Source organism: Orbicella franksi, chromosome 12 (assembly GCF_964199315.1).
Source record: "Orbicella franksi chromosome 12, jaOrbFran1.1, whole genome shotgun sequence".
NCBI lineage: Eukaryota > Metazoa > Cnidaria > Anthozoa > Scleractinia > Merulinidae > Orbicella > Orbicella franksi.
In genome coordinates, this window is record NC_138156.1 from 9,655,911 (window position 1) to 9,678,989 (window position 23,079).

At 38.5% G+C, this 23,079-nt stretch overlaps 2 protein-coding genes and 1 pseudogene across 3 annotated transcripts in view; all 3 read right to left on the reverse strand.

Annotated features, from left to right (window-relative positions):
• On the reverse strand, window positions 1-10,747 carry LOC145464105 (E3 ubiquitin-protein ligase TRIM71-like). Its single transcript, XM_081447920.1, has 2 exons — window positions 7,327-10,747; window positions 1-1,005 (listed from the first exon to the last, which is right to left on the reverse strand). The coding sequence occupies exon 1, from the start codon at window positions 10,477-10,479 to the stop codon at window positions 8,224-8,226; it is 2,256 nt and encodes a 751-aa protein (XP_081304046.1). The 5' UTR covers window positions 10,480-10,747; the 3' UTR covers window positions 1-1,005; window positions 7,327-8,223.
• Window positions 1,649-3,160, reverse strand: LOC145463599 (E3 ubiquitin-protein ligase TRIM71-like; the record flags this gene model as incomplete). The annotated part of the gene is made up of 1 exon (XM_081447366.1): window positions 1,649-3,160. A coding segment is annotated over one exon (888 nt), but the record flags the coding sequence as incomplete, so codon positions are not given.
• Window positions 6,644-23,079, reverse strand: part of LOC145464109 (E3 ubiquitin-protein ligase TRIM45-like) — a 22,207-nt pseudogene continuing 5,771 nt past the window's right edge. Inside the window, exon 2 of the transcript XR_014041390.1 lies at window positions 6,644-6,975. The product of XR_014041390.1 is annotated as an E3 ubiquitin-protein ligase TRIM45-like (transcript). The remainder of the gene's footprint in view (window positions 6,976-23,079) is intronic.

The following is a 23,079-nucleotide window of genomic DNA, read 5'->3' on the forward strand; positions in this document are numbered from 1 at the left end:
ACTTGATCAAAAACTGAATCCCTTGTGATGCAAATATTGTTAACAAAGATTCTCCTCTAGCGACTTGTTCAGGCTTGTTTTCACGATGAATTCTCACCAGCTTAGAAACATCGATTTCTTTTCTTTCTTTCTTTTTATTTTGTTATCGAGCAGAGAAGACATAACTTACACAAGGAATATTTCAACAACATTACACATTCAGTTATAAAGATGCACAAGTCTTGTTTAATAATCAGTACAACACACAAATGAACATTTGTTTCATTATTCTAATATTTTATAGAAATCTTTTGAGCTTTCGGTCATCGTTGTTGAATTTTGAATCTAGTGAATTAAAAATATATCCTTGAACACGCCCCAATCATGGGTACTTGTCTCGCTTGAGTTCGGGCAAACGATAAACTGGAGGCTTCGCGTCACGCGTCGTGATTTCGAGACGAAAAGCGTGACTGTTTTGCGGTCTGTGGTTGACCCATGGCTACCAACATTTCCGCATTCGTGAATTTCAAATTTTCTTCTGGCTTAGTCTTCGTATTTAAAGAAGAAACAATGAAGGACGACGTTGAGGATAAAACAAACCCACTATTTCCCAAATTCCCTTCTTTGACGACCATTTCCGAGTTGCCTTTTACCGCTGCTTTAAGAAGATTTTTCGTGTGAAACCATTCATTTGAAAATATTTGACCTCAGTTTCAGGTAGAACAATCTTATTTTCATGTGAATTTAACTTTTTCCCCATGAATCGTTCACAAACAGAGATTAAACGCAACTTGGAGCGGACCTATTGTCACCGAGCACCAAATAATCAAGCCGGCTTAGTTTGGATTTCAAAATCTTACTCTTTATTCACAATTCTCAATGACTACAAGCTTACATGACATTGGTAACTATGTTGTAAGGAAATTACTAATGTCACAGAAAATAGGTCACTGTTTGTTTACAAACGATATTATGCCTGCTGAGAAAACTTACTAACTTGTTTACAAAAGCATTTAAAATTATTTACTGACTGACATTGAGGGTCTGGATGAGGCAAGTAAACCTAGGTAGCTGACAACTGGTCATAATTTTCTCTGTCAGCTGCGAAATAGCGCGTTTTTTTTAACGAATAGCCGAGATTCACGATCAACAAATTTGCTGATAGCTGATATATGAGCTGAAATTTTAACTGATTGCTGAGAAATCGGCGAAAACTAAACTGATAACTGAGATTACATCACTTCTATCCAGGCCCTCTGATGTTGATAACCACTGGAGACTTTAAGTTCCAGCTTTGCTTGGAGGTGCATTTCTGATAAATATTCTAAACTACATTAATTAGATTCAGATTTTAAACTATTTCTACTTTCTTTACTTCAAAAGAGTGTATAGTAATGGTATGCTACATCAATAAAGTTACAATCGATCATGAACAACATACAACTTAACTTACTTAAAATTTTATTGTACAATCATCATGTTAGTCACTATTAAAATTATTGAAAAGGGCCGATATTTTGGCTTCTCTAATTCCTTCATTTCCGAATTCTAATTTCTTCAAAATAGACAATTCGGTTCTTCGATTGTTGATTCAATCCATTTTTTTCATAAAAAAGACCAAAAAAAAAAAAAAAACAGTCTTAAAAGCTGAATTAAAGAAATACTGACCTAAATACATTTCAGGATCAAAACTTAGGATCCTTACAGTCACGGTTGAGTCACAGGGTCGAAGGCCTGACTTGATCAAAACGAGTCAATAGGTAAATCGTATAAGTCCAGACAATCCAGGAATGGACTGAAGAGCATAATAAAGCTTGCACTCTTCAATACGATTTAACGCAGATCACACTACTCAGGACTACGATATGGCGGGAAATTTCTAACTGAAACTATGAAAAATCGTGTCGAAAGACAGTGAAAAAATCAGTTCATTTTTCTAGCAGTTGAGTTAATTACATCATGTAGATCTACTCGAAGATCTGAATGCAGTGGTTATCGAACGCAGTCACAACTGTTCTGCCATCACTGAAGACTACTGTAGAGACTGGGTTATGTAACTCTCCTATCCCGCTCCCTTTTGTTCCAAACTGTGTCATAAACGTCCCATTCAGTTCAAACACCTGAACTCTGTGATTAACTCTATCACAGACCATCAGGTGTGCTGCCTTATTAACTGACAAGCAACGAGGTACATTAAACTCTCCGTCTCCCTCCCCCTTCTTTCCAAAATTTGTACACTGAAAATCTCCCTCCCTAGAAAATACTTTAATCGAGTTTTCTTCGGAGTCTGATACTATAAGAAAGTTGTCATACTGGACACAGTGCCAGGGTGCCTTGAAAGATCCCTCCCCGCCAATTTCACGCAAAGACTGGCCACAAGGAGGAAATATCTTAATCGTACTCTGTTACCCTTATCAGCGACAATAACATTCCCGTCACTGTCTAGAGATAAACCACGGGGATGCTGAAGCTGGTGAGTTCCTTTACTACCAAACTGGTTCAGGAACTTACCCTGCTCACTGAACAACTGAACACGGTGGTTAGAACTGTCTACCACTACAATATTGTCATTCTTTACTTCAAAAGCCATTTCACGAGGAAAGTTAAATTCTCGCTGTTTATCACCCTTAGTACCAAACGATCTTAAGTAAGTCCCATCACTACTGAACAGCTGGACTCTGTTGTTACCAACCTCAGTCACCGCAATTTCATCACGTTCATTCACTGCCACTCCCCAAGGGCTCTGTAGATTTCCAGCAGCTGAGCCTTCTTTTCCAAACGACAGCACGGTTCTCAACTGTCTGGGTTTGATCTGAACCGCAAAAGGGCTGCCATGAACGTGATCCTCATTTACTTTTACTGATACACCGCATTTTCCAGTTTCTTTGGCAAAAGAACTTATCTTGTAGCTGCCGTCGGTGTTATCCTGGACTCGCGGTTTTGACGCCAAGTCCTGTCCTTGCTGATTTCTGATTTCCACTGTTATACAGTCACGCTCGTCATAACATTGTTCTCCTTCAGCATTTCTTGTTGTCAAAACAAACTCTGCTTCAAGTCCGACGACAGCTTCATTGATTCCTTTTCCTTCGGCATTTGACTGCTGCGCACTAGTCTTGGGAAGGAAGGTTTTGAATGAGCCGATTCCTTCAGTGATTGCTGCGGCATTAAAGGTGTTTTCATATCACGCGACTTGTAAAAATAATCATTGTAAGGGTGCGCCAAGATTTCTGAGAATTGTGATCAGGATTCCTTGACCTTATAAATTTGAAAGGCTATCTGATATCTTTTTAATCAGATTATTGTGCTTCTAGTGGTAAAATGTTTGGAATAGTGTAATAGTTTTCAGCGGGTTTGTCGCGCATTTAACTCTATTAAACCCATGTAGCTAGTGACTAGGCGATGTTACCTTTGGGCGACAAATGGCGTTCAAACAATTAAGAAACACTGAGGAACTTGATCAGAGGATGAGGCGAAACGTGAATGTCGGTCAGCATTGTATTGTATCCACCAAGACATTTACAAGCGAGAGGAGAATGAGATCGATGGAAGTTTGACATCTTACCAGCTTGTAATATAACCGAGGCACTCTCGAACGTTTGACGGAAATAATACTCGATATCCCGAACATAACTCGACGAATTGGAATTAAAGCTTGAATACCTAAGTTCAGTCGAGTTGTCCTTTTTTGTAGCTAGAAGAGACTGAGATTGTAAGATGTCGTGAACGCTCGACGCACTCTCGAAAATTAGACGAAAACAATACCCCGTCTCCCGAAGATGACGTGACGAATTGGCAGTATGTAGCCTGAATGCCTGATCTGTATCTTGCGGACTCAAAATCAACTGCTACCGGGGTCTTTTAATCACGCTTTCTCTGTCGTTAAAGTCAGCGCTTATTAATAATAAGAGAAGCCGGAAATATATATGCCGTGCTTCTCTTAAACGACAAAAATGATGAAACTGATGCATGAAAAAACATGAAAATTTCGACAAGGTCGAACGTATTAATAGTTAGCCACAAAAAATCAGCTACACAAAATGTCAGGAATAGTTTTAACGACTTTAACTTTGTTGCATGCTTACTACGATTATCAGTTGAGTAATACGCAACAGAGCTTTGGTAACAACGTTTTGACCTTAAATTATAAAATTACAGAGTTGCCACGGGCAACTTTCCTCGTTTCCAAGGGTAACAATATCTTCGCCTACAATTTCGCGCGCTTTGCTGCTAATGACGTCAAAGGCCGACAAGTTTCCACTGGAAATAGAGCCAGTTGCCTGTGACAACAACACGATTGAAACGTTAAAACCTGGGTACCAAACTTTCGTCGTGCCTTAATCATCTGATAATCGTGGTAAAAGTACAGTTAAGCCTTTTGGGAGCCTCCAGGAGTCTGAACTTTTTTAAAAGCTCCACCGTCCCTACTGGGTATACTCGCTATCCTTTTGGTTCGGACGCTTATATCACTTTATGTAACAGTATATATAGTATTATATCACTTTATTTAACAGTAATATTTCCGTGGGACACATGGGCTCTAGCGCACTTCAGCGCGAGGCATCACGCGATCACCCGAAGAGTTGCGGGATAGTGCGCGAGATTTAAGGTTTGCAAAAATCAAAACAAACATGGCGGCGCGAGGTTAACTTCGTAAAACTTTGTTTCCGCCAAGTTTAGTAAACTGTTCGCGTTGTCAGTTCAAATTACCCTCGAAAAGATTCATCTTTCAAACAATTTCAAAGGAAAAACATTCTTTTAAACCACTGCGCTGGAACGTTAACGTAAATGAGAATTGTGATAATGATAGATGGGAATGTAGCCATAACACAACTGGAAAAAAGACCTGAGAGACTTTTCAGGCTTGAGAGCAGTCACGTGTGGGTTCGAATCCCGTTCATAGCCTAAAAGTTTTTTCAGGTCTTTTTTCCAGTTGTGTTATGGCTGCATTCGCATCTATCATCATGTCTACATTTAATTGCTACTGTTAGAAATCTATTACCAGAGAATTGTGATGTTGATGTTGTGATCGATCACGCCGGCTATCAATCTAAAAAACAACAGGGAAAAAACTACTCTTCACGTTTTCTTCGTTCTTTCTACCTGGCCAGTCTCACCTTCGGGTATTTATGGTGCTCTTCTTCTCAACGACAACAGCGAAAAAGAACGCTATTCGCGTGGAATTGCGGGCATAACTGATCAGCAGACCGCCTTCACGCGTTTGCAAGGGGCGATCTTGCAAAGTCGAGATTTTAATTTGCGAGTAGAACGCGCGCAAAATATTCCTTATCCACGAAGCTAATATCTCAAAAACTGATTCGGTGACCCTACTTTTTTTAATGCGAAAAAAAAAACTCAACGGCAAAAAGCGGAATGCGTGCGCGAAATTGCAAAAAAAAAAAAAAAAAATCTACTCCACAGAATTTTTACTAATTTTCAATAAAAAGACTTTTAGAAAAAAGAAAATAAGGGGTCGTTGGCCTAGTTGTTAAGATAGATGCAATTGATGATAAAAAGTGGTCAAGTTTTTTTGCTATGCAACTGAATACAGTCCAATGTTAATTAATGACTTAAAAGTGTGGAGAGCTACCTTAAAAAGGTAGCACAGTCATTCAAAACAGTACAGTTCAAAGCCTGAAAAATCGCACCTAGTTCTATAAGTCTAAAAGAAAAAGAAAAATGTTTTGAGCCACCTTAAGTCTATGCTTTTAATTTCAAACTAAATCGTCGTCATGAAGTTTATTTGATCGTGAACCAAAGAAAGCTTGGAGCTAATAGCCACTCCGTTTTACACCATTTCTAATCATAGCTACGTAAACAGCTTCTCCGATCTGCTTAATATGACTTTGCATTTCAAATTAACTTTCTTCTAAAGCCGGCAGTGGACTATAACATCAGCTATCGTGTACAACAAAGAGGCTTATCCGTCATGTATCGTCAGTTTGGTGGCAAAAAAAGACGGTCTCTTTTTCTGCTGACGCTTCGGCCTTCTGTTGGGATCTTAATTTGACTTCTTTTCAAAGCTTCTTCCCGTATTAGAAAACAAAACAAAGATAAACCATGAGGAGAATCAAGCTGGTGATAAGATTTCCTTGTTCACCGAACTAGTTCAGGTACTCACCCTGTTCACCGAACAATTGAACACAGTGTTTAATACTGTCCGCCACTAAAATATTCCTATTCTTTATATCAAGAGATCCCGGCAGCATAGTCAATGATTCTCCCTAGTTATCACCCTTTCTATCAAACAATCTTAGGTAAGTCCCATCACTACAACATCATCTGTTCAGTTAAAAAGACGTACAAGTCTTTGTTAATAATCTATACAACGGACAAATGAACATTTGTTTCATTATTCTAGGATTTTATAAAAATCTCTGAAAGTATCCTTGAACGCGCCCCAATCATGGGTACTTGTCTCGTTTGAGAACGGGCCGAACGGTAGCCTGGAGGATTCCCGTCACGCGTCGTGATTTCGAGACAAACAACGTGATTGTTTTGCAGTCTATTGTTGACCCATGTCTACAAACATTTCCGCTTCCGTGAATTTGAAATTTTCTCCTGGCTTAGCCTTCGTATTTAAAGAAAAAACAATAAAGGAAGAGTTTGAGGATAAAATTATATCACTATTTCCAAAATTCCCCTCTTTAACGACCATTTCTGAGTTTTCGTGTGAAACCATTCATTTGGAAATATTTTTTAAAAACTATTTTACCTCCGTTTTAGGTAGAACAATCTTATTTTCAAGTGAATTTAACTTTTTCCCCATGATTCGTTCAGAAACAGAGATACAACACAACTTGGAACTGGCCTCTTGTCATCGAACACCAAATAATTAAGCCGCCGAAGTTTGGATTTCAAAATCTTACTTTTAATTTTATTCACAATTTTCTATCTCTGCAAGGTTATATGACATTGGTAACTATGTTGTCACGAAATTGCTAATGTCACAGAGAATATATCACTGTTTATTTACAAAATTCAACGATATAATGCCTGCTGAGAAAACTTACTAACTTGTTTACAAGAGTGTTGAAAATTAGTATCACCCAACTAGCGGACTAATGCAAATCCTGCATATTGATTGGCTACGCTACTTGGGGACTATTAGTAATAGTCCTCGAGTAGCGAAATTGGCGCAATCGAGCGTGACGCTTTCTTTCGTTTTATTCCCAAATAAATATTTCTTCAACTTGCATTTGCTAACTTTATTATTGCCTTTTCTGTCCAACTAGTTGGGTGATACTAAAACAATTAGACCCTTCGCCCTCAAGGGCCACGGGTCAATAGCCCATGAGGCTATTGACCCGTAGCCCTTGCGGGCTGCGGATCTAATTGTTAATTATTTACTGGCTGATATTGAGGGTCTGGATGAGGCCAGTACACCTAAATAGCTGACAACAAGTCCTAATTATAACTGTCAGCTTGGAAATAAAGCTTTCTTTAACGAACAGCTAACTGATTCAAAATCAGCAAATTTACTGATCTGGGGTGAAAAATTAACTGATTGGTGAGAAATCACCGAAAATTAAACGGATAAACTGATCGAGATTACATCATCTCTATCCAGTCCCTCTGACTTGAAGACCACTTGAAACTTTAAGTTCCAGCATCGAGTTACATTTCTGGCAAGTATTCTAAACTACATTAACTTGATATAAATTTAAAACTGTTTCCGGTCTCGTTATTTCAAAAGGGCGTGACAAATAAATGTTACATCAATAAAATTAAATTAAAATCAATCAAAATAGTCTAAAACGAGAGCTTCTCCAATTCACCCATTTCCGAGTTTAAATTATTCACAGTAGACTGTGACTATTCATTCTTCGATTCTGATTGTTCAGCCCACTATCCTTCATGAACAATTCGAATTTTCAAGTTTTAGAGAAAAAACAGCTTTATGAGCTTAGATATTTAAAAGAGTCAGTGACCGATTACGCAGATACACTTCAATAAACACTTTGAATCCTTACCATAGTTAAATCACAGAATCGGAGGCATGACTTGCTATTACACTATACTTGGTGAAACCCGAATAAATGGCTCAATCATAAAATTGCTGATAATCCAGGAATGTGCTAGAACGAAAAATAAAGCGTGCACTCTTCTGCGCGATTTAGCGCAGATCACACTACTCACGATAAAGAAATGGCGCGAGATTTCAAACTGAACTGAAACTATGACAAAGTGTATCGCGGAAAATCAACTCAAATTTTGTAGCAACTGAGTTAATTACACCATGTTGATTTACTCGAAGATCTGAATGCGATTGTTAAGGCAGTCAGACACAACTATCCTACCATCGTTAAGAACTGCTGTTGAGACTGGGTTATTGAACTCTCCTACCCCGCTCCCTTTTGTTCCAAACTTTGTGAGAAACTTCCCATTCAGTTCAAACACCTGAACTCTGTGATTAAGTTTATCACAGACCATCAAGTGTCCTGCCTTGTTAACTGACAAGCAACGAGGTGTATTGAGCTCCCCATCTCCTTCTCCCTTCTTTCCAAATTTGTACAAATAATCTCCCTCCCTAGAAAAAACTTTAATTGAATTTTCTTCGGAATCTGATACTATAAGAAAGTTGTCATACTGGATACAGTGCAAGGGTGCCTTGAAACAACCCTTCCCGCCAATTTTACGTAAAAGCTGGCCACAAGGAGAAAATATCTTAATTACTCTGTTACCCTTATCAGCGACAATAACATTCCCGTCACTGTCTAAAGATAAACCACGGGGATGCTGAAGCTGGTGATCAAGAGTTCCTGGTTTACCAAACTGGCTAAGGTACTCACCCTGCTCACTGAACAATTGAAGACGGTGGTTTCTACAGTCCACCATGTTAATATTCTCATTCTTTATATCAAAAGCTATCCCGGTAGGAAAGTCAAATTCTCCCTCTTTATCGCCCTTTGTACCAAACGATCTTAAGTAAGTTCCATCACTACTAAACAGCTGGACTCTGTTGTTACCAACCTCAGTCACTGCAATTTCATCACGTTCATTCACTGCCACTCCCCAAGGCTCTCTTAGCATTCCAGCAGCCGAGCCTTGTTGTCCAAACGATAAGACGGATCTGAACTTTCTGGCTTTGACTTGAACTGAAAATGGGCTGCTATGAATGTGTTCCTCATTTACTTTTACTGATACACTGCATTTTTCAGTTTCTTTGGCAAAGTAACTGATGTTGTAGCTGCCATCTTTGTTATCTTGGACTTGCGCTTTCGTCGCACAGTCCTGTCCTTGCTGATTTCTGATTTCAACGGTTAGACAGTCACGCTCGTCATAACATTGTTCTCCTTCAGCATTTCTTGTCGTCAAAACAAACTCTGCTTCAAGTCCGACGACAACTTCATTGATTCCTTTTCCTTCGGCATTTGATTGCTGCGCACTAGTCTTGGAAAGGAAGGTTTTTAATGAGCCAATTCCTTCGGTGATTACTTTCTCTAGTAATGTTTCGTTTTCCACGAAAATAAATTGACGAAGACCTTTAAGGTTACACTCGACTTGTTCTCCTTCAAGCCTGACTCCTTCCTGAAAGATTGTTTTTAATGCCTTATCTAACTGCACTATCTCAGGGCTTGTGCTTCGCTTTAGAAGTGTCTCAGTTTTTTCAATTCCTGTCTCAATCTTTTGAGCTTGTTGTTCAATCTCATCCCTCTGTATTCCCAGTCGCTGGAGTGATTGTTGTCCTTGATTTTCAACTTCATGAATGATCTCCTGTTTTTTCGCTTCGATAACAGCAAATATGTTATCAGCAAACTGCTGCACGCTTCTCTTCGCATTGGCGACTCTTCCTTGGATTTTTGCACAATTCTGTTCAATTTGGAAGATTTTATTTCGCATCTGTTGCGCCATTTTCTTTTGAGATTCAATCACAGATATCGCTTCTGCTTTTCTTTCATTTGCCGCTTCTTCCAAGAGTATTTTGACGTGGCCGTCATGAATGGTTGCAACACAAGAGTTGCAAATGGGTTCTGCACAGTCATTACAAAAGAATTTCAGTTTTTTCCTGTCGTGTCCTGGCTTTCCGCAAAATGCTGGTCGCTTTAACACGTCCTCGATGTCTTGATCTTGGAAGTCTTTTAGAGCCAACACACGGTGGTCGTTATTAGCCCGGATTATGTTGTGAGCGGTAATACAGTCGTCACACCAGAATGCGCAACACTGGAAGCAGTACAAACTTTGGGAGCTTTTTTTGTCGCAGTTTCCACAATTGACACCTGTAGTGTTACAGTCTTGGATGGCCAACACATCTAGCAAACTGTTAATGCGAAAGTTGGTCGGCAGGTCCTTTAGGTTTCCACTGCCAGGGACTCTACTCTCTCTTCTACATTCCGGGCATGTAATGATATCATGGCGGCCACTCGTTCGTAGAATTCCTTCCAAGCAGTGAAGGCAAAAACTGTGTAAACATGGCAACTGTTTCGGATCTGTGAATGTGATCATGCACACAGAACAAGATACTTCTTCATGAAGATTGTTTAGCAAGGTTTTTATATCCATGATTATCGAAAGGCGGAAAACACGGAGGGTTTGCAGTTTTAAACGCCTTCAACAATGAAGTCTTGTGATCGAGCGTCTAATAATATCAACCAATCATAGAGCGTTGCTTATAGACATGTTTGACATGTACGATTTCTAAGAATTTTAAAATGTGATCAGTTTAGCTTGACCTTATCCAAATCATGTTGTGTCAGTTTGCTATATGACTGAATGGTTGAAAGAGGACAGTCACTGAGTTTTGTGACATTGAAAAATGTCACAAAATATCTTCACAAAAGATCTTCTAAAAATACGCACAGGATCATTCTCGACCCCAGACCCTTCGCTTTCTTGATTGCGCGCGAAGGCTCTGGGGAACTCTACGCAAGCGTAGCCAAAATCTGGCTATGCTGGCGTCACAGCGCATGCTCATTGAAAAACCAAAATGGCGGCTTACTTGGACGCAGCTGTTGTGTCTGCCTTAAAGAAAGCTGGAAACGACGAAAACGTTTGCTTAAAAACTGAGCAAAAGGCAATTATCGAAGCCGTAGTTTGTTCTAAAAAAGACATGTTAGGTGTTTTGCCGACGGGTTTCGGAAAATCCCTTGTTTTCCATCTGTTAAGTGATGTTTTTGACTTTGTTGATGCTAAAGGTCCACCTACACAGACAAAAGCCATCACCATTGTCGTATCGCCACTAAATGCCCTGATGAGAGATCAGATAGGAAAATTGGATCACTTGGGAGCCGTTATTCTCGACGGAACGAAAAGTACCAACCATTTAGCAATGTCCTGAGTAACAGTCGGCAAACTACAACTGATATTTTCACACCCAGAACTTCTGCTCGAGAACAACACAAACACGGTGCTGAAAACAACCAACTTTCAGAGAAATGTGCGTTGCATTGTAGTAGATGAGGCGCATTTAGTGGACGACTGGTGAGTGCTTTTCTTTTAGTGATTTTGTTTGGTTTACACAGATACAACTTCTGTTATAAATTAACTAAAACGTATTAAAGCATACTTTAATTTCAACTGAACTTCAATTTGTTCTACCTTACATCTAACTTAATTACTTGTCAAATTTCTGCTACAAATTTCAAAACCGTTTAGTGGCAGGTTAATGTGTGTATATGTACAGTTTGGCATTAACTCAAATATATGGAAGGTTGCAAACTTTTAAACCAAGAGAATAATGTTAATCATTTCAATTCAATCAAAGAAAACAAAGGATAGTATAAAATGGATGTGACCCCTTATATTTTTTGTGCAACTCAGGAAAGAGTTTCGCCCAGCATTTGGGAAGCTTGATACCATCTGCAGTATTTTCCCTGATGTGCCCATCGCGGCTCTAACTGCCACAGCTACCAAAAGCAAGAAAGAAAAGATTGTTAGCTCCATTGGTCTTCAGCTTCCTTTTGTTGTTGAGGTTAATCCAAACAGAGAAAATATTTTCTTTGAGTCAAAACCCCGACCAGCTGCTAAAGAAGAAAGAATAACAATTCTTACACCTTATGCTCAGGAGTTAAAAGCTAAAAGATCTGCCATGCCGTTAACAATATTTTATGGGGACCTGGAGGGCTGTGCTGAAAGCTTTCTTTATTTCAGCTCTGAGCTAGGTGATAATCAGTATGAGCCACTCCATGCAGACAAGGTGGCCAAGAACAGGCTATTTACACAATATCATGCACAATACCCAAAACATGAACAAGAGCGCATTATGGAAGAACTTACTAACAATAAATGTAAGCACAGAGTTTTTTTTGTGACCATTGCATTTGGTATTGGCATAGACTGCCCTAACATTAGAAGGGTAATTAATCTCAGTGTACCTTACACCATGGAGGAGTACTTCCAGGAAGCTGGCCGTGCTGGAAGGGATGGTCTACCAGCCAAAGCTACAATTTACTACAATGCATATGACATTAGTAAAGCAAAACGTGGCCTACAAGATATTATGATTAAGTTTGTGAAATCAACATCTGACTGCAAATGCGAAATTATTCTCCAATATTTTGGGTATCAAGCGCCAGACAGAACTGATGGTGGTCATGATTGCTGTGACTACCACAGAAACATATGCTCCTGTGAACTTTGCGTAAGTGAAGCTAAGAAACCAAAATTTGTCACTGAAGTTGATCTGCAGAGTACAGCACCTACTGGTTCCATCACTGTTTCCAAAGAACAGAGAGACCTTTTTCGTCAGAGGCTTCTAAGTTTTCGTGATACCCTGGGTACTTCCAGGTCTTGTGTTGGCAGTGTGAGCTTGTCAACTGGTTTCAGCTTAGAGTTAGTTGATAAAGCAGTGCAAAACTTTGAGCACTTAGATTCCATTGGGAGTATTTTATTTACCTGTTTTCAGTGAAGACAATGCTAAAGCTATTTTTGACATCCTACAAAGTGTCCTAGGTGAGCTACAGACCTAGATGGAGTTATGTTCCATTCTTATGTTTTAATAAGTCATAGTGAAGTGGCTGGTTATAAACTATACAAATGTCAACTCGGAGATGGGAGGTGCTCTAGTTTACTTGGGTGGCATCACAATATTCTTGTCAAACCTTTACACTAAACTTCATGTGTAATTCATTAATATTTAAGACAGAGAAAACATGGTCTGTTTTTCTATCAAGTTTTAGTATGAATCTACTAGTGTTCTATCACGAATGCCATTCTCTGATTGGCTACGCTACTCACTGTCTATTCTGTGATAGATAGTGAGTAGTGTAGCAGTGTGTCCTTGTTAACAAAATGACTGCTGCTTCTTGGCATTTTCTAAGTGTCTCTAAAGAGGATTTAGATAGAGTTTAGAACGACTAGTAGATTTATACTAAAACAATTAGATTATTCACTCTCAATTTCTATACGTAATAATTGACTCTGGCTGCACCCTCGTCAATTATCACATGATGGAAATCTTGACCTCAAAAACACAAAAGGAAGTTTGGGAGAACTAGAAATGTTGTGTGACCACGAGCTGACAGGCGAGTGTTTCCACGGCTTTTTCACATCCTCCCAAACTTTCACAAGTTTTTCTAATGTATACCCCAATAGGAACACCAAGAAAACGTTTTTATCTTTTTTAGAAAAGAGCCCAAAGAAAATAATAAACAATGTGACTAGGACAACTTTTTTGTTTACCTATTGAGTCACAGAAATATGATTTTCAACCAATTTAGGGCACATATTTTCTTTGGGCTATTTTCTAAAATATGCATTGTTATTCATGGTTTACCCTAAAGAATGTAAGGATAAATGTGAGTGGATGGAAATGGCTTCCCTGGAGGTTATAAGTACATTTATGTGGATTACCTGTTGTTCTCAAAATATCAATGGTACATGTACTTACTGAATTATCTTGGAAAACTGAGCACATTTAAGATACTATGTGCATGCAAGTGTGTAAACTTACATATTTTGTAAAATTCTTTTAACAATGTAAGATGGCTGAAGTTATGTTGGACTGACAATAAACTTTGTCTTTTTTAGATAATGTGCTTATGATTCTAACTTTACACTTTTTGTGTGACTAATCAGGACTGATCTCATCCACATCCGACTCTTCATCAAAGTCGTTGTCACTCTCATCCTCAATATCACTGCTGCTATCCCCATCAGTGTCAGCTCCAGCAAATCTACAGGCTGCCAGTTTCCTTTTATGTCTAGTTAACCAAGCATCCAGTTTTACAATGTTCAACTGGTTGAGGGGACTTTTTGGGATGGTGGGGAAAGAGTTGTGTTTACGACCTGAAGTAAACACAAATGGTCTTCGGCTATGTATAAGTTCAATCATTTCCCTCTCATCATCTTGCTTACTCAGAGATGTGTGAAGGGTGTAGTCAGGAGCAATTTGACACTGTCTATCAAAATTATCTGAAACACCTTTCAAACCACAAGAAGCTTTTGTAGCCCTCTCTACTGCTGTGAGTGTCTTGTTAGCTACAAGGTCCTTCAGAACAGTTTTGTGGCCTTTAACAAAGTGCTCTTGTTTAAGGTCATTGGCAACATTCTTCCCTTCACCACCTCTCCAGTTAACAAACTGTCCATGTATAATCCTATGGGCTACTTTCTGAGTGTAAAGGGCCTTAACACATGTTATAAACTGCATCATTTCGAATGCATACTTCATTCCTCTAAGTCTAGATCTGAAATAAAGCATTAATAGTTTTGCATTTCTTAGATTACGTTCACCATCCCTCTCCTTTTCTGTACCATGCAGTTGCATCAGTAATGTGCCAAGTTGTATCACTTGCAAGCCATAGTTGAGTACCCTGTCATCCTTCTGTGGATCCTGTGGTGGTATGTTTGATATTGTAGGTTCTGGCTCAGTAAATGGTTCAGACTGAGGTTGTTGTTTGTTGTCTTCTTGACTTGCTTTGTTCTGACCACATAATGCTAAGAGGTTTTTCTGCCAAATCACGTATTGTCCAACATGCAGGTTGTGTGTGTTTCTTTCAGGACTTGCAGCCTCAACATGAACTACATACACCAATACAGTCTCAGTGTTGGTCACAATGTTGGGTGGAGGAGTTATTACTTTCCCCACTCCTAGTACTATAGGTCCCTGGTTAGGTACTTGTTGGAGAAGAGCAACAATGTGACCTGCAAAATGCATAACAGTGAATGCAAGATGCATTTTATTCTTGCTCAAAAAGTGTATCTTAGTACTACATGTATATATTAAATATTACAAATTTTTAAAACTTCTCAGCAATTAAGTCATCTGTATTACTATTAGTTTTACCTGAAGAGTGAAATACATGTAGCAGTTGTACCATGAAATCTTTAAATAATATCGTGAATTAAAAAGCCAATGACCTGTAACAAAAAAGAGCCAAAACCATTTGTTTTTAGTGTACATAAATTTAACTTCATATAAAATGTAATATATGTAATATGCACCTGGTTGGATGGGTGGTCTCTTTGCTCTGTTCAATGAATCTGTGTTTACTTCCCTTTGCTCTTGATCTTTTTGAAACATGAACAACAATGAGCCAAAAAAAATGCCTATGTGTAGTTGATTTAATTAGTGAGGTTTTAAATATGTTTTATCATGTATTATTATATGCATATTGTTTTGCGTATTTATTAACTCATTTTCAAAATTATGAGAGCTATTAAAAAAATTGTCTTTCACTTGGTGATATCCCTGATTAATTATTACCAGTAACAGATTGGGTAAAAACTATTTTAATGTCCACAAAAAGTTTTGACACGGTTTAAGTGATTATATTGTATAATTTCAAAGTGTTTTGCGGGTGTTTAATTTATTTAACTTACCCTTACATATGCATGTAGCTGTCCCTTTCTCTACCCATCTCCCTTGTCTGTTCCTGACAAGCCCCTTAAGTAATTAGTAGCTAATGGCTGTCTCTTTCAGATCCGAGCCAACAGAAAATTATTGTTCCTTCTTAGGCTTGTCAGAAGTACCCAGCTACCAACAAAAATCACTATCTACTTCATGATCTCCCCCAGCTACTCTACTTGCTAATCACCTGATTCTTTAAGTGAGATGGCAAAATCAGCCGCCTACTCCAACAATAAAGCTGCCTACTTCAAAACTATGTAACAACTGCCTCTTATTTCTTTAACTGATGACCAAGAATGTTAACCTTAGCTAATGATTAACAAAATAATGCAGATAAAAACACAGCTCAATAATAAATTTCATAAGTATTCAATTCTGTACCTGCTGAGTAGATGGGTGATTGCTGAAACCTGGGTTTTGTAGCAGCAGCTTCAGCCTGTGGCTGCTGCAGTGCTTGCTCTTTTTGTTGTCTCAGAGCTCTTTCAACATCAAATTCAAGCATCACGTACTCATCCACAAAACAACCAATGATCCTTTCCAAGTCCTTCGGGTCTGAGGAAGTAATTTTCTTTGGAGCACCATCCAATTGTTCTAGACCAGCATACTCCATGAAAGCACTACACAAGTAGGCTTTTGTTGCTGATAACATAAGGGAATTGGCACTCTCAAAGTTGCTCTTAACTTTGGTGGAAACGTTTACTAAGCCAAAACATTGCCTCAAGTTGTAGAGGGTACCTACATCTCGTGCAGACTGTGTATTGTACAGCTGCCCCCAGATGTACTAAAGAGAGAATTAATAAAAGAAAGCAGTGACTTAATGCATCAATCTCACACCAATTGATTGTATGATAGCTAGACTACTACTAAAACTGGTCAGTAACATGGAGGACTTAGGACTGTGATCTGGTAATGTAACATGATTGAAATTCAAAAGTCATACTGACATTTCAATCTCATACTTGCGTAGTTTTATAATATCATTGAAAATATTAAAGTCCATTATTTATGATGTTAAATCATCATCATTATTATCATTAGTTTCACCTCCTATTACAGTACATTTGACAGTTGCAATAAGTGATTATAGCCTGAGAACTGAAAGTCCTCTGAGCTGGTAGCAGGACAGAAATCTCCAGTCGAGATGTAGGCTACGCTAGGCTTTGCATTAAATGCATATAGAATTGTTATTTTTTATATTCATTAAATAGTAATTATTTGTTTTTTCTTGACCATCTAAAAACCAGTACATCAAGTTGGGAAAACATATTGTAAGCAGCTGTGCATGTATACATGTAAATAATGTTACAAAGCACAATTTAGTCCCTTTTACTTTGTAAAAATCTTATGCACTGCTTGCACAAGGGTCAAACGACCTATATCTTCAGAAGGGGTTAGGGAGTTAGGATATCAGAAGGAAAAAGCATCAATGGGATTTTTGTTTATTTTAAATTCAGTTCCACCACCCCCACCCACAGAGGTATTTCAGTCTTGCCCCAAGGAATGACTGCTTAGCATGCCAGACAGCTGCAGCTTCTATAACACATTCAAACTTTTCACATGAATATAAGTCGCAGCCTGCTCTAGTTTTCTTCGCTCCAGTCACTCGTTCCCAACCAAGAAGGTCAGCAAACAGTGGGATATGCTTTCCTACCATTTGTAGAACACCAGAAAATTACTTTTTGAAAACAAAATTCATGTATTGAAGTAAATCTATTTCACTGTTTATACATTCAATACATATATTCAAAGCAAATAATTTCTATGTTAAAATATTTCATATTTTATTATATACATTAACTTCTGTCACAAATTTAGCCAACTGATTATTGACAGAAACACATTAATTTAAGGTGGCTGAACACAGTTTTTGATACCTGTGTTCATTCACCTTTTCCCTCAAACCCTTGATCCTTCGCTCGCCAAAAATGGCAGCAGGCAAGTTAACATCACAAACTTTGGTTTTTTGATGGTTAAGCTGACGTAAGTGCCGTTGCCATGGCAATATGAATAAATATAAACAGGCCTTTAAAATCGGTTTTGTTTATTTATAGAAAATCTAGTCATTAGATTTTCTTTACAATTTGCATGCAACAAGCTTATAGCGATTCTCACAAGTTAACACCATTTTGCTAATAATTTAACAGAGAGATCCTTAATTATCCGTTGTTAAAGGTTCACTGGAATATCTAGAATTTCCTTTGTTAAAGTTCAATCATTTTCAATACTCCAGTTACTTATTTCCTTAAGTATTTTTGTGCCAAATTTCGTGAAATTCTAATGAGTGGTTTTCAAGTAATAGGCGTATTTCCGGGAGTGCAATTTTCATTCAATCGCAATTTTTTGACCTACTACGCATACGCTGCATTTAACTGGGTTCTTTCAGTAACAAAGAAAAAGCTGAGAATTGCTGGGTTCTTTGCAGCGTTACCTTTCCTAACATATCTTTGTAATAGAAGACTAAAGCCATCAATACTCTGGGTTCAATTATAGAGAAAAATAATGTAGATAGTAAATAAAATGATCGCTCTATTGACGGCATGCTTGTTTTTAGCAATCCTGGTGCGTGTGCTGAATGGCATCAGCAAAAGCGCGCGTGAAAACTGTGTTCGGCCACCTTAATTGTTGTGTGTAAATATTTTTTGCAAATTCATTAAGACGGGAAAATAAAGAAGCGAGCATTGTCTCAGAAAGAATTCCATGTGACAGAATTTAATACCTCATTTAATAAAAATTGCTCTTTTTTTCTTGTTGTTATAACTATAGTTAAACAGAAAATTTTAAGGTAACACACCTAGGGCAGATCTTGGGGGTTTTGGTTGAACCTCCTAAATTAAAAGAAAAAAGACATTTATAACATGCTGACTTGGTCTCAGATTGCTGGAAATCCTCAATTTAAAAAAAAAATTGAGGGAGGATGCCCCCGGGCCCTCTACAGGGGGGTGCCTTTGGTAGTCCCCTTCTCAAACCCCCTTCTCTAAAATCCTGTACTCACCCCTGATACACTACAGGTTAGTAATTGATTGTCAAAAAAATAAATAAAACTTATTGTGACATTCTTTTCACACACCTTTTAGAAGTGTTTCTGTTCTTTCCAGTTTTTCTAACTGTGAAACTTCTTCTGCGATACTTCCCTCATCAGGGGCGTACACCTCAGTGAGTAGCTCCTGCAGCACTTCAAGATACTGCACAACATCAGAATGCTTCAACTGATTGTATGGAACAATTGGTAGGTTGATGACAATAGATTTCTTTGCCATTTCTGCAGAGAAGCGATGCTTAATATGCTTAGGGATAAAAGATTCCAAGGAACTGAGACATGGAAAGAATTCTACCAGTATTCTGCTAACAAGGACAATGAACTCTTTTCTGAAAAGCTGAAGCTCATCCTTACAAAGCAAGTAGCTGAAAAACTGTTGTAAATGAATGCTTACCAATGGCATCCATAGTTTTCAAGTAATTTGCCCTTGACTGGCAGATACCAAGACTCATCATTCTTTCAAAGGTCTGCATGGTACATATTGCAAGAAATAAAAAAAAACAAAAAAAAAAACAGATAAATGTGAAACAACAACTTAATTAAAAGCTATACATCAGCACCTATAAAAAACTTGTTAATAACTTTTGAGATGATTGCTAAATGAAAAAGTCTGTGAGTACCAGTAAGTCTTGACACAGTTTTCTTATAAAACTTCATCCCTAACAGAAGTTAAGGCATCTCTGTCTTAGACACTCTACATTTTAAACTTCTCTGACCAAAAGGTGGACACCCCCAAGCAGACACTTCGATGTAGTTTCATTGGGTTTTACTTGTGGCTAAGGAATGGTTATAATTACATTTTGATGAGAGGTAGTGTACTTCCTGGAAAAAAAAGTACAGCACAATACAGTTTACCACTAAGTGATCAAATATATTGATAAACATCACCTTTGTCCACCCCTTTTTTTCTTGTATTTTTGAAAAAAAAATCCAACCATCTTTAGAGGGAATTTTTTCATTCTGTTTGGGGGGAGGGGGGGTTTGGCTTGCACTCTGCCACAATTCCTTTGGCCCCTTCTGTTTGAATATTTTGGATCTGCCCATGGCTAAATTTACCTTTTTGCTGCTGTGCCCAACTCCAAGAATAATTGTAGCAATTTTTTGGACTAAGCTAAGCTCTTGCCACCTCTGGTTCATCATCATTGCATAAACCATGCACACTGGAGGGACTTGAGCATCCACATTTTTCTTTAGTCTGGGAGCTAGCAGCCACTGTTGCAATGAAGTCTAGTATATCTGGTGCCCTGTCCTTCATTTCTTTCATAACATTGCACCACTCAACACTTTCTAAAGCTTCCACTGATGTGTCTTTAAGGACCGACGGCTCACCACGAGTCCTTACACACAGTGATTGGCATTGGTCATTGATTTCTTTAAGTAGCTGTAACTTGATGGCCCCCTTGATGCTATCAACACTGAGAACGTCTTTGGCAATGTCCTCTGGAATTCCCCACTGCACAGTACTCAATACCTTTGTAACTGTTGCTTTTGGTATGGCGTCTTTGCATGACTTGATGAGCTGGAAGGTCATTAAATGAAATAATTTTGTCCATTATGCTTCTTTTCTTAATTTAACTTACGTATAATATCAACAGGGGTAGTTTATCCAGACTCAGATGGAAATACCGGCGTAACAATTTTTTCGAAAATCGCACAAGTTCTTCTTTCCTGGAACTTTTTTCACGAGCTCCGTTTAATTTATTTTAAATCTCAAAAATAATATAATAAAACGAACCTGTGAGTTTCGAAGACCAGCATCGGTTAATATCTCCGAGGCCTGTTGTTTGTTTAATTCGTTGTCTGGACTCGAGGCGCTTCTCGCGCTTACCACAGGTAAGGGAAGGATATCGCGACTGTTTGTAGGAACTTGCTCGCCGGAGAAAAGTGAAGAAATCTTAACTCTCAACTCAGAGCTACACTCTCCATCAGCCGCTTGATCGGCCGGAGTCAAGGTGGTGGTGTCAAAGTGCCGTGTCGTAAACTCAGTGGGAACTGTAGGCCTTCGTTTTCCATGCGGTTCTTGTGTTGGTGTTGAAGGCTTTCTGTCACGTTTAAGCCGAGCGTTATCTAAATCCGCTATCTGGATTTCTTTGGATTGCGAGCAAATGTTTCGGAAGTCATCGATAGCTTTCGCAAGTCCTGTGACCTTTCGGAAACATTTCCTGCAGATTTTTGTTGTTAGGAAATCTTCATCGCTCTCTTGCACCTGGATCTTTCCCACTTCTTTTAGTTTCTCGATCACATTTTCCCTTTGAGCCGTTTTTCCAAACAAATCTATGCTATCATATACGTTGGACAAATGAGAATTGCAGCAACGGCAAATTTTGACCTTCCGATTGCACAGTTTTTTCGTTGTTTCGTCCATTTCCTTCACTGTTCCCTGCACGCACTGTAAGTTTTCTCGTAAATTCATTACAGGTAGCCCGTAATAAATTGACCAATCAGAAACGTTTTTATTGTTTCACTCATAAACCAATCAGAACAGACTTTCTGGCCCAGTTTCCAAGAGCTCTTCTCGCCGTCCGTCATGCGCAAAAGAGAAGAGCTCTGGGGTCGAGAATGGCACAGGATGAGCCAAGATTTCCAGTTCTGAGAATTGTAATTGAGATTCCTTGACCTTATAAATTTGAGAGGCTATCTTATTTATACCTTTTTAATCAGATTATTGTGCATGGCAAAATGTTTGGAATGGTGTAACAATCTTCAGTGGTTTTTGTTCCGCATTTAATTACATTAAACTCATGTAGCTAGTGACTAGGCGTTGAGGAACTTGATCAGAGGACGAGGCGAAACGTGAATGTCGGTCAGCATTGTATTTCATTCACCAAGACACCTAACAGCATGAGGAGAATGAGATCGATGCAAGTTTGACATCGTAGCAGCTTGTAACCGAGGCACTCTCAAACATTTGACGAAAATAATAATAATAATAATAATAATAATAATAATAATAATAATAATAAATAAATAAATATTTATATAGCGCCTATCTATGCCTGCTCTAGGCGCTGTACAATTCGCCAAAATGATCTCGGTGGTTTTCGTAGATAAGAATTTCCTTATCCAGGAGATGTTGCGCAGATGATAAGAGGCTGATTTACAAATAGAACTGATATGCGGAAGCATAGTCATGGTACTGTCAAATATCACACCGATGTTTCTAGCAAATTGAGATGGCTGAATTATGTCTTGACCAAAACGGATTGGTGGTAGAGACTGCTGCGGGTTGTGTTTCGAGTATAGATAAAGAAGTTCCGTCTTGTCCTTATTCAGTTTTAGCTTGTTAAGAGACATCCACTTGTCAAGATCAGACAAACATTCCTCAATTTTTCCAACTGCATTAGTTAATTCGACGTCGTTGTTTGTTGAAAAAGAGATATATAACTGAGTATCGTCAGCGTAGAAGTGAAATTGCATTTCGTGGTACCGTAGAATGTCAGCCAGTGGTGCAGTATAAAGTAATTACAGGATAGGCCCTAGGACCGAACCTTGGGGGACTCCACATTTAAGCTCACGAGACTGTGATTTTTTTCCATCGATTAAGGTAAATTGTGTGCAGTTTGTAAGATAGGAACGAAACCATTCAAGGGCAGTGCCACAGATTGAAAACTTGGATTTCAGTCTTGTTAGAAGAATGTCGTGATCAACAGTGTCAAAAGCAGCAGATAGATCAAGCAGCAGGAGTATAACACAGTGACGATCGTCAATGGCACGCAAAATATCATTGTGTACACGTACAAGAGCGGTTTCACAGCTATGAAATCGCTGTCTCCCAAAGATAACTTGACGAATTGGAATTATTTAGTCTGAATGCTTGATCTGCATCTTGCGGGCTCAAAATCAACTTTTAACTGGGTCTTTTAAATCACGCCCTCTTCGTCGTGAAGTTGATTTTGATCAGAAAGAGCAGGAAATAGATATATATCTGCCATGCTTCCTTAAAAAACAGCCCTGATGAACACTGATATTAAAAACATTAAAATTTCGAGCAGGTTGCACGACCTTGCCCTTAGCAATACAACAATAGTGATAACTGAAATGACTTTTACATGCATTGCTTGGCATATATATTTGATTCATAACCTGGCTATGTTTTCCTTATTCTACGATTTTTATTTTTAGGTGTCAATTTATTATTAAAAACGATGTGCACTTGTTTTCTCGTAGTTGTCAGGTGATAAGGGATTTGAGAGATACTCATTAGGACTTGTAGGGGGGTGTGATTGGTAGGCTTGCTTGATACAAACTCTGGACCTTCTAACAACAGTTCTGCTGGTCA